General features: G+C 28.4%; 1 protein-coding gene across 1 annotated transcript in view; it reads right to left on the reverse strand.

The window, feature by feature from the left end:
- HERC2 (E3 ubiquitin-protein ligase HERC2) overlaps positions 1 to 12,495 on the reverse strand; it is a 144,796-nt gene that overhangs the window by 102,387 nt on the left and 29,914 nt on the right. Inside the window, exons 13-19 of the mRNA XM_087158997.1 lie at positions 11,936 to 12,043; positions 9,419 to 9,581; positions 8,386 to 8,641; positions 5,664 to 5,864; positions 3,215 to 3,428; positions 1,732 to 1,874; positions 1,130 to 1,287 (exon numbers count right to left, since the gene is read on the reverse strand). Coding sequence (XP_087015123.1) covers positions 1,130 to 1,287; positions 1,732 to 1,874; positions 3,215 to 3,428; positions 5,664 to 5,864; positions 8,386 to 8,641; positions 9,419 to 9,581; positions 11,936 to 12,043 — 1,243 coding nt within the window. The remainder of the gene's footprint in view (positions 1 to 1,129; positions 1,288 to 1,731; positions 1,875 to 3,214; positions 3,429 to 5,663; positions 5,865 to 8,385; positions 8,642 to 9,418; positions 9,582 to 11,935; positions 12,044 to 12,495) is intronic.

Consider the following 12,495-nt stretch of genomic DNA (forward strand, 5'->3'; position numbering starts at 1 on the left):
TCGATAGACAATTAAATATTATACAATCAAATGATATAAGATTTTTGATAAGTATCTTTATTTTTAAGCAATTACAGTTAGAGGAATTTTTTAGAGTACATACATTTTATTAGTTAAAATAATTATGTTTCAAATAAAATTAAATATTTATTTAAGGAGTGTGTAGGAAAAAGTCAAATTTAAATTTGGTGCATGCTTATAATGTACGTACTTTGTATAATACCTCCCCCCCTCCCCATCGTACAAAACCATACAAAATAGCAAATCCCCTCCCCCCCTTCGGGATGTACGTACCTTTTGAACGGCCCCTTTTCCATGTAGATTTCTTTTATGGCTAAGATTTATAAAATAAATAGTAGATACTAGTTTACAAGATAAAGGTGTATCAATTGCTTTTTTAATCATGTCTAATGTTTTTGAATTTAAAAACTGTTTTGTGTAGTTTAAGCCTTTTTTAAAGGGCGATTTTCTATTTAACAAATTTTCCTACGTGCGGCGCACAACCTACATCAACCAGGGTTTTCCCTGGAGTTGCTTCTGCCACCCTTGCCCATTTTTCCGACGTGTTGCCATGAATCGCCACCAAGCCTACCTTTTTTAATCCTCGTTTTCTTTTGCTGAGAGGTCACTAGCGCACACTTAGAGTCAACAGTAATCTCCGGATGCCCCTTTACGAGGGTGGGACGGGGTTAAGCAATATTTTTAGATGCATACACAATTATTTTTACAGAAAATTTAAGTCATGAATCATCTTAAGAAATCAAAACAGGAGTAAGAAAAAATGCATATATATTACACATATAAAGTTTTCTTTCAATCAAAATTTTAAAAAACAATTTCAAGTATAACATTATTATTGAGGTAATATGAAAATGCTTTGTTATTTAAATGTAACTTTAAAAAAAACACATTGTTTTAACATGAATTTATGCAAAATCAACTCTATGCAAATCAGTATTCACATTAGGGAAGGTTCCGTCGAATACAACAACATATTGAGGCAGTAAAATTATGCAATATAACTAAAATTGTTTTGGAACACAAACATTAAAGAATAAAGTTTAAGTCACAAAAGGCATTATATTAATTTGCTATGTTTTTTTTGAGAGGATTAAATTTAACACAATACCTCATTAGTTGTTGAAGAAGATGCAAAAGAGGAAACTTTGATGAAGAGTTTAAGTAATTATCAGAAGATGTATTATCACACATGGTTTCCAATTGACTAGAATCAACTTCTGACTTTATTAAATTGTTAATTTCTTTCTTGAGAGTAACACTGCTGTCCTGTTTTTGGAACAAAAAATATATACATTAACAATGCACAAAAAAACATGAACTCAAAGATAAATTTAAAATTATAATTATATGAACCTTTCAGATAAGAAAAAAATAACTCATCAATAACTCCACAAAAAAAATCTTAAAAAAAATATTTTTAATGACAAAGCCTCTATTTAAAAAACAATTATTTACATTTAAAACAATGAAATGCATACATTGTAAAAATAACAAATCAATGAAATTTCCATAACATTTTTCGATAATTTTATAATTTAAAAGTAAATTTTATGATCTTTATAGTTAAATAATTATAAATTGTTTTAAATTGGAGTGACATGAGTTGCAATAACGATTGTTTTTTTTTCTCTAGAAGTTATAAATGTAAATCAATTTATATGAAATAGTAAACAATACAAAAGATAATAACTGATTAATTATTTTTCTTACCATGTTTATGAATTCTGCTTCTTCCAATTCAGATCTTATTGCATTACAAAATGCTGATTCTAATCCTCCATCTTCTAATAAACCTTCTAATAATAGTTCACACACAGAATAATGTCCACAATCTGAGTTGAATTTTGAGACATCTAAAAAGAAAGTTATTTACATACAACTTTTCTCCTTTAAACACTTATATTTCTATAGTAATAGCAGAATAAAACCACCTGATATTTTTGTTAATTTGAGTAAGATTTGTAATTTAAAAATATCAAAATTATTTCATTTAAATGCAATAAATTATAATTGTTCACATTGCCAAAAATTGTTGTAATTGTTCTCATTGCTAAAAACACACAAAAAAAATCTTTTATTTACATAATTTAATTTTTTGCGATGATTTACATATATATCAAAATGTCATTTAAAAAAGATTGAATAAATTAAAGGAATTAAAAAAAATGCAAACACAAAATATAAATAACTATTATTGATAAATATATTTTTTTAAATATTTTCATATCTTAATCAAATCTTCCATGACTTTAAAAAGTTTAAAAAATAAATTTATAAAATAAATAAATTAATAAAATAAATATTTAATAGTATATAAAATTTTATATTTTAGAAGAAAAAAAACAGCTACAAGAACTGAAAACTTGTAGCAGTTGTTTATTTATGTTTTCAGAAACACAATAAATAAATTTTTTAGTCAAATAATACTTGATAATATGAAAAGTAGAATGCATTGAACGGATTTTGCATCACTGTACCAAATCTGAAACTAATGAACTTTGATCTACCAATTAATAAACTTTTCTGAATATAAAACCAGTGCTATAAAAAACATAAATGTCGTTAGAAAATCAAAATCACAAAATTTACATCAACTGTTTTTTTCCAAAATTGGGTACTTGCACTTCAAGAAGAAGATCATTGATACACAATCATGTGACCTATGACTTCAGCATCACAGCTGATCATTCATAAACAAGATGGTCAAGATGCTAAGTCAGCCTACATAAATTAGAATGTTAATTAACGTGAAGTTAATTAAATACAAGGCCGTATTGCACATCGAATTCATTAAAATATAATTATTTCCTTGCAACGTTTTTTACTTAACTTAGATTTATTATTTGTTTATATATTTTATAGTAACTGATATATTTTTGCTTTGTGAACCTGGCAACTTTAATGCATAATTATTTGTTTAGGTTCTACATGACTTCATGCCTCTCTTTGTGTTAAGTAATAAAATATTCAGTGAAAGAATTGAAATCTTTGTGAAAGAAAAGAAAATGTGTCACTTAGGAGGACTGATTCTTGACGGGCTTGGTTTACTCAAAACAGAACAAAAAGAACAGCTGCTAACGTAAACAAATGCCATGTTTCAACAACCAATCAGGATCGAGATGCCCACACATGCAGGTATCCCAATAAACAGTACAAGTATAGCTTTAAGGTTAAAAGGAAAACATCTGCTTACCAGATAAAAGAAGAGAGAGTTCTTTAACATGTTCTTCTGCAGTGGGTATCAGAGCATTCCAACCAACCTTCAAAACATTCAGTGCAACCTTTTGGACTGTGTGAGGAACATTAGGCTTTACAATGAAGTCAATGATTTGTTGTTTTAAGCTGCACAAAACTGCTGAGTCACCATAAATCTCACTATGAACTTTATTATTGATGGCAGAATGAAGCTAAACAAAACAATTTTTAAAAAAAGTTATTATTTGAACAGGGTGCACAACCAAATCTTTCAACAAAAAATAAGCACTCAAAGAATATTTTTAAGCACTATATATAAAAAAAATGCAAAACAATTTTCAAAAACTTTACATGATCATGATAAAATAATGTAAAACACGCAAAATGATTGGTGCTTTCACATGCTATGGACCTACAATACGCCGAAATGAATTGCAGTTTAATGAATTGTAAAAACGCTGAATAGAGCAATATGAAAAGCACGCTTTTTCATAATGCATAGCGAAAATCAACAAAGAATTAAAACATCATTTTCGAAAAGGGAAAATTAAGCACTTTTTAAAAACACCCAATGAAAAAAAAGCACCTTTAAGGGCTTTTAATACTCTAAAATAAGCACCTTTAAGCACTTTTTAAAAATGCTACGCACCATGTTAAAAATAGAATGTTAATAAAATTACAGGAAAAATGTACTTTTATTTATGAAATGTTTAAGCATTATCCAAAGAGGAGATAGATACAACATACTACCAGAGGCATAGCTAGGGTTTACTGGCCAGGGGACAAATTCAGTTTTTCGCCATCCTGTATTATGAAATCAGACTTTAAGGTGGCTTTACAGGAATATTTGATGTTTTGAATTTTTATTGTTAACTGTTTTTCACTTTTACAGTTAATTAATTGAATGAAAAGCATTTATTCTTCAAGCATTGTGCAATTAATAAGTTGCCACTTTGTTAAAAACATCCCGTTAAAGTTTTAGATAAATCGGATTATATATTAATTCATGGTCCCATAATTATTAAAAAAATGAATAGTATTTAATTCATATCTGAAATTAATTCTTTATTATGTATTCTGAGTTTGGCACCCTTCTAAGATTCACTTGGAAGCAGGTGTCCCCCCTACCTTATCTCCTATACTTATCATAAAGGTTGGTAAAAAAAATTTTAAAAATTATTAATGTTTATGAGTTCCAACTAAAAAATATTTTTTATTCTACCAAGTATTGATAATATTAAAAATACTAGTATTGATAACTACTCTGGAAAATGTATAACCTAAAATTTTTAAAAGAACATTCTCATGACTATGTTCATTAAGTGATATTTGCTCTATCTTTTAATGAAAATAAAAGACTAAAAGACAATTTCAAAAAATGAGAACATCCATAATTAAGACAAACTAATTAAACAAACATAAAACAAAAAGTAGAAAATAGTATGTACCTTTATGATATAAATTTTTACTAAACAATTTTGCCATTTAAAGGTGTTACTGTTTATTATTATGTTGGAAACTTATAAGAAATATAAAAAGCAATGACTTAACCAAGTACTCTTAATTTAAGAAACTTAAATTTAAGATAACTCAAAAAGCAAAAAAGTGGGAAAAATAGACCTGTGCAATGATATTGTTTTGATACTGTTTTTATGTTTTCATCAAAAACAATCAGAGGCTTTCATTAATTTTGTGAAAAAAAGGATTGATTTGTTCTGGTTTTAAATGTCTCTTCTGACCAACCTTGCGTAATTACATAGTGGACCAACCTAAGTATATTAAATTTTTATGAATTGTTTACAGACTATGTAATGAAGCATATAGCAATGTAATGAAACTTTATATCTGATTTATCTTTATGTGGTTTGAAATGCACATTTAAGATTTTAAATCTCTTCAAATTTATACATATTGTTCAGGCGGGTAAATGTATCTGTTACTTACACCACATTGAAAAAGTAGTTTAAATGTGGCGTTTACCTGAGTAGATAAAATTTATTATTAGTTTGATGAAACTAGCAACTGAAATATGTTAATCCATCGTAGAAGTCTCCAACCAGAAAGCAATGTTAATAAATACTGAAAACTCTACGTATCTGTTGTACAATTTAATATAAACAAAGAAATTCATTTTCAGTAAAAGATAAAAGTTGATTTTTCAAGAATAACAGAGGATAGGTTACTAAGTTTAATTATTTCTAACATGGTTAAAATACAAAATAAAATCAGACTAGAATCGATTTTATTCATCTGTGATCAATTAATTTTATCTCATTGACGTTGCATTATCTCTCTCTTTATGTAAGTGTCATTACATTGCATTACCTCTAACCCTTATTTCGAAACCTTATTATGTAGGATAAATACTTGATTCTAACTTTTATTTCACATCATACATGGTATAAAATAAAAATTGTCATACCTAAAAAGAAAATCACAAGTCTCACCTGAAGTTTTAAAAGATTTAGGCAGGATACAGCAATGCACTCTTTTTCAAATGCATTTCTTATAACACTCTCAGTGAGCTCATTATAAGACACAAACTGAAGAAGCTCATTAAGAAGTTTAAATGTAATTGGAGATACATCTATGCTATAAGGAACTTTCAGTTGTAGAATTCCAAGCTCGTCTGAGCACCAAAAAATAGTCTAAAAAAAGATGCATATAATAATTATGTGAGACAATAGTGAGGCTGGATGTAGTCATAAAAAACTAATCATCAAATAATTTTATACATATTAGTCTTTGTTTTAATTACACTAACTTTTTAGCTACACAACCTTTGTATAGTTCGTTCACCAGGTGTTGGCACTTGGCTCCACCCCTCGGACGCAGAGTTCATTTCAGCGCGGGAGTAAGAGGAGAAACATCTCCAAGCTTAAAATTGAGACAACCCTTAATGCACGCCAAACACAAACAGTGAATTCTTTTTCAGTCACTTACTTCGCTTTATTATCTGCTATTATACCTTTCATTACTCTAGCTAATTAAATATATTTTAAATTTAAAAACTGTCTCCCCAGCAAAATTTCTCAAAAAAGGACAAACTATTTACTCAAATGAGAGAAATATCATCAAATTTATGAAATATTTAATGTTAAAAAAACGCACATAAAGATTGTGAAATAAATATTTTTGTCATACGTTAGCCAAATAGCAAACTTGTTCAAGATTGTTCACATCCTTCTCCCAAAAATAGACAAAGAGTATCGTCGGATACCTCGTGAAGGAGGTGCCAAGTGCCAACTCCAGGTGAACGAACTATACTATCTGCCCAAGAAAGAAAAATATAAATAATGGAACCATAAGTTAGAGTGATGAAGTAATCATCAATACATTTTACACTAGTCTTAATTTTTCCCATTTGTTAGCTTATAAATAGATAGTGAGAATTTAACATACATATTTTGCATTAACAATTTATTTAAAAATGAATTATCTTAAAATGAATTATCCTAAAATGAATAATTATCATAAACTGAATCTATTTTTCTGAACATGAATTAGACATTAGACAAATAAAAAAAAACATAAATGATGGAATCATAAACTTGTAAAACTCACCATGGGTGATGGAGGAAAAAGAAAAAAAGAAATGCTGAAGTAATCGTCAATACATTTGGACTCTAGTCCTAATTTTTCCCATTTGTTAGTTTATTAATAGAAATTGAGAACTTTACATTAATATTTTGCACTAATAATTTATATTAAAATGAATTATCCTAAAATAAATAATGATCTTTAACTGAATTTGTTTTTTTTAAATAAATTAGACATTAGGCAAAAGAAACATAAATAATGGAATCATAAGTTTGCAAAACTTGCTATGGGTGACGGAGGAAAAAGAAAAAAAGGAAATGCTGAAGTAATCGTCAATTGTTAGTTTATTAATATGAATTGAGAATTTTACATTAATATTTTGCATTAGTAATTTATCTGAAAATGAATTATCCTAAAATGAATAATTATCTTAAACTGAATCTATTTTTTTTAAAAATGAATTCAACAAAAAAAACACGAATAATGAAACCATAAATTTGTATAACTCGTGATGGAGGAAAAAGAAAGGCCGGAGTAATAGTTAATACATTTTGACACTAGTTTTAAGTTTTACCAGTTGTTAGTTTATTAATAGACATTGAGAATTTTGCATTAATTAACATTTTGCATTACTCATTTATAATAAAATGTATAACATGTGTTTTTTTTAATAACGTTGGAGAAGTGGTATAAAGTAGAACTTATCTGATCTGGCTGTTTTGTTATCTAATCTTCCACGAAATTAAATTGGGCAGTTGAGAGCCTACTGTATTAATAAGGTGAAGTACTTGTGAACAACTGTTTGAGAAGAATCTTGCGTATCAAATTATTTCATAAAATTTGTATTACAGAAATCTTCAGAAAAGCAAAACAGAAATCGATTGAGCTGGAAATTAAAAAACGTAAATGGACTGGTCATCTACTAAGCAAACCTGAAAAATTTAAATTAAATCAAGTTTTTGATTAGAATCCTCAGGGCTAGAGGAAAAGAGGAAGAACTAAAAATATTTTGCCCAGGACAATTGCAAATGAATTGAAAACAATAGGAAAGACATGGAGAGAGGCAATATATCTGGCCACAAATAGAGCGAGATTGAGCACTATGATAGAAGCCCACTGTTCCAATTTAGAGTGAAAAGGAAAATGCATGAATTAATAAGGAAATTTATAATCTGTTTATGGTAACTGAAATCTGTTATGAACATTCTTAATTCTAAACTTTCTATTCAGCAGAAGTTTCTAGCATCGATTGTTGTCACACGGTGTGTTACTGATTTGCAAGCAATTATTTAATAACAAAATAAAAAAAAACTAACTTCTTTAATATGCATTTTTTTCATCTGCATAAAAATGATCAGAAACTAAACATTTTAAATAAATGATAATGAGCTCAGTTCATTAAAACAACTGAACATTATTGAATTATTGGCTATATTCTTATCTCAAGCATAGTTATCAAATATAACCACCTTTTAAAAGATTACGAAGAAATTTCAGAAAATGTTACTTTATTAAACTATCAAAATGTTCTTTCTCTATCAATATAAACATTCACAAAAGAAAATAAAAGATATAAAACAATAAACTAAGAAATTATGGAAAACAGAAAAGTTTTTTTTTTTTTTTTACTTTTTTATTCCCGGCACAAGCCTGTATGTTTTTTCCTGGAAAGGTAGCAATCAACTTAAATTCAGAAGAACAACTTCCCAGTTGACCTTTGTCATTTTGCCCCCAACCATAAACATTGCCTTCTGCAGTAACAGCTATGAAATGACTAGAACTGACAGATATATGTGAGATTTTCTTTCCTGCTAGACCATCGACTAGTTTAAGGATTCTGTGTTGGTCCTCACTAGAAAGAACAAGTCGATTTCCGTTTACACTCCTGAAAGAGAAAGGAAGTAAAGATAAAATGAGTTAACAATAATATTTCTGAGGAAAAAAAAATACTGTCAACTAGTAATAACTCGAATCTGACAAGACCAAAAAAAATTTACCATATTAGAAGTTTGACCTGAAGTTAATGTCGGCTTTTCACTTTAAAATAATAAGAACTGTATTTTCTGTTGAAAGATTCAAAGATTCACACTATTTAAGGATATTCTTTTTCTCTTAATGATATCAAAGAACTCAGGTGGCTCAGAGGAAAGAGCATTCACCTCCCAATGAGGAGGCTCAATGAGGTCTCCATGTAATGCAATTGTGAGTTCCATTAAAAAGTCTTCCACAAAGGTTAGTTTGTTCCAATGCTTCATCGAGGAGTTCCCTTGTCTTCTGGATCAGGTTTAAAATTACAAGGCCACGGATTTGAACATTGATAACTACAAACTCAGAATTGCTCCAGTTTATTATGTCAAACAAGTATTCAGAAGAATTCCATGCTAAAATGCAAAATCCCTTATCTTCATGTTTTTTTTTTTTCTTTCCTTATCTACATTGATGCCAACTTTCCAAACTAGCTATCTGCTATTTTTGTAAATATTAAGCTTATAAAGTAAATATTAATATTATAAAGCAAATATTAATATAATTAAAAATAAAAGAAGTAATTTTTTTTCTTTTATTTTTAAATCTTTACTGCTTTACATTTGAAAAAAAAATGCAAAATTTAAAATTTGACAGCAAATTTTATAACTGTTGTGAAGTTTAAAAATCAACATACCATGTATGCCATACATGCACAGAACCATTTTGTGATAAGGCTACATTCAAAAGACCACCACTATATACATTAGTAATATTAACATTCTTTAATTTTTCAAAAACTCTGGGTTGCATATCACAGGAACTTTGAGAATCTTCCTCTCCCCACACATAAACAGTGCCTGTATAAAAGAAGAAAAGTGAAGTCAAAATAACTATCCAAACTAAAAATAATACTGATAAAATAAAAGCAACAAAGTAAACATCCCCTTGGCAGAATTTTTTCAAGCTAACTGCGACAAAACTGTCTAGCACTAATATCTTTCTGCAATATAATTTTAAATAATAACAAACATATATGCTACTAATTTAATTAATAACTACAGTACAGAACCCGTTATCCGTAAATCAGAAAACCGGAAAACCAAAAAACCGGAACAAAATTCGATACATTTTCCTGCCATTTTTCAAAAAAAAAAAAATAACTTTTTTTTTTTCCTCTTAAGATTTTAGGATTTTTCTTTCTTTTTTGAAAGATGTTTACCTTACCAACATTTTGGAAATAATTATTAGTGTATTACTTCATCATTTTTCTTCTTTTCAAGATTATTTGCAAATATTTTTGTTTTTAGTTAGACTTAACAATAAAAAAAACGGCTTTTTGTAGCGATTCAGAAAACCGGAAAAATCAATTATCCGGAATAGCGATGGTTCCGATTGTTCAGGATAATCGGTTCCCTACTGTATTAATAATTACTAATTTAATTTAATAAATAATTAACAAAAGCTCTGCTTACAAAAAAAAACTTATAATTTTTCAAATTAAACATGTAATAATTTGTTATTCTAATATCATGGGTGATATTATCGCATTTTGTAGAGGGAGGGGGGTACGCACAAATTATTTTTTTCCTCGTATTTTGTAAATAATCATCACAATAAAAAAAATAATTAAAAATCATGAAATCCATAGTCCGAAAAAAAGATTGAATCATGCAAATTAGACTCCTAAATTAGGCTTTTTAGGTGAATTAGACTCGCTGCGATTCTGCCACAGGGGTAGACATGATGAATTGGAGAATGAAATTGGTAAATATTTGAAAAGTGATAGTTTTTAATAGTTTTAACCATTAATTAAACTATCATGTTAAATAATCACTTGCCAAATACCTCCTAAGAGAGTCAAAAATCTCAGGATCAGATATAACATTTTGTAGTATCTTAAAATTTAAATATTTAACGAAATTAGTTTTAGTTACATATTCAATTTAATATATATTTAGGGCTTTAAGCTACAAAACTATCATATTTTTTTAATACCCATTTCCTATCTTTGACATCACTCTAGGCTTTTAGTGATTTAAACTAGTTTTTAACAGTCTTAACCAGCTTTTGGCAGTTGTGTCAAAAACTAGTTTATAACCTCTGAGGCATAAAAAAAGAGAAACATGATTTTTTTTTTTTTTTAGATACTCTGTACAGTCTAAATATCTTTTGTCAAATACCTGCCATAGGAGTCAAAAATCACAGATTTAATATTTTGCAATATCTTAAATTTATATATTTAACAAAATTAGTTTTAGTTACACATTTAGATTAATATATTTAAAGTTTTAAGCTTATCTCTTCCTGGAGACAGGCAAACCAACACTTGCTTATCCCGACTGGCCAGTGGACACTTGAAAAGTCTCACATTTTCTGCTAATCAAAAGATCTTTCCTCTTTGCCCTAAATGCCAACAAAACCAGGCATCACCTGAGCACATCTTGAACTGTTTAGGGCTGGACTGGAACGACATTCATTCCTCTCCCATTCTGGTTTCGGATTTTCTTAATGTCAACGGATTTATTGATCTGGTCTGACCCCGTCAGACCAGATGGGAATTAGCAACAACAACAACAAGTTTTAAGCTATACTAATTAAGCTATACTAAACTAATTAAGCTATACTAATTTATACTTTAATACTAATTTCCCATTTTTAACAACAATCTAGGCTTTTAGTGACTTAAAATAGTTTTCAAACCAGCTTTTGGTAGTTGTCATGTCAAAAACTTGTTTTTAACTTCAAAAAGCCGACCAAGAAAGGGGAGTAAAAAAAATTTTTAGAAACTCTATACAGTCATAAAACAAAAATCAGAAGAGCAAGGATAGTAAATTTTTAAAAGAATTCGTAGATGATGCTAACTTATCAGATAATAAAACCAAATTCTGTTCTATTTCATTTTATATCGCAAAATTGACAGAAAAAGTAAAGTTTAAGAACCCAATAATAATGATTGTTATACATCTAAAATTGCTTAAAAAACTAACACATTTTTGAAATAATTTTACACATAATAATTACATCATTAATTACTTTCTTTTCATTTTCATTAGAAAAATACAGAGAACACTTTCTCTTTTAGATTTCAATGGTTTTCTTAGATAATGAATAACTTTTTTTAAAAAAAAACATGAGTAAAAATCATTTTTTTTAAAAAAAGTGTGTGAACAATAAAACGACATAATGTACAGATAGAATATAATCCACTGACCTGTACAATTGACAGCAATAACTGAATCTCGCCCAAAGCACATATCAACAATGCAACATTCTTTAAACGCAGTTACTAAAGTAGGCAAAAGACAATCTTCATTTGTGCCTGAATAGTAAAAGATTTATATTAGTAAATAATATAAGCATTAGCTGTTTATTCAATTGGTATAAATATCATACAAAAAAAGAAGCTTAAAAGTTTATCAACCAAACCATAATATACTATAAAAACTTAGGTAAAATAGTTAAGTAATTCTAAAAGTAGTTGTGGCATAACTACCACTACAATTATTAAATACCAATTCACTAGTATATACGACATGTTAACTTGCTTTTTAAGGGTACCTTTTAATAGATGGGGGTTGGCATAGTCGAACGATCCTTTCCCCACATTGGTGACCTCCGGAGGTGATGCCCACTTTGATGGCTGGACCACAGTTAAAGAATTAAATTACCATTTGTGACTGCGTCATCGTCTCCTCGCATTGTTGCTTCTCGGTCTCATTAACACGCAACGGGATCCTGCACATACTCAACAAATAACACAGGAGAAAACAT

The sequence above is a fragment of the Parasteatoda tepidariorum genome, chromosome 3 (assembly GCF_982258835.1).
Source record: "Parasteatoda tepidariorum strain Cologne lab strain chromosome 3, Ptep-v5.0, whole genome shotgun sequence".
NCBI lineage: Eukaryota > Metazoa > Arthropoda > Arachnida > Araneae > Theridiidae > Parasteatoda > Parasteatoda tepidariorum.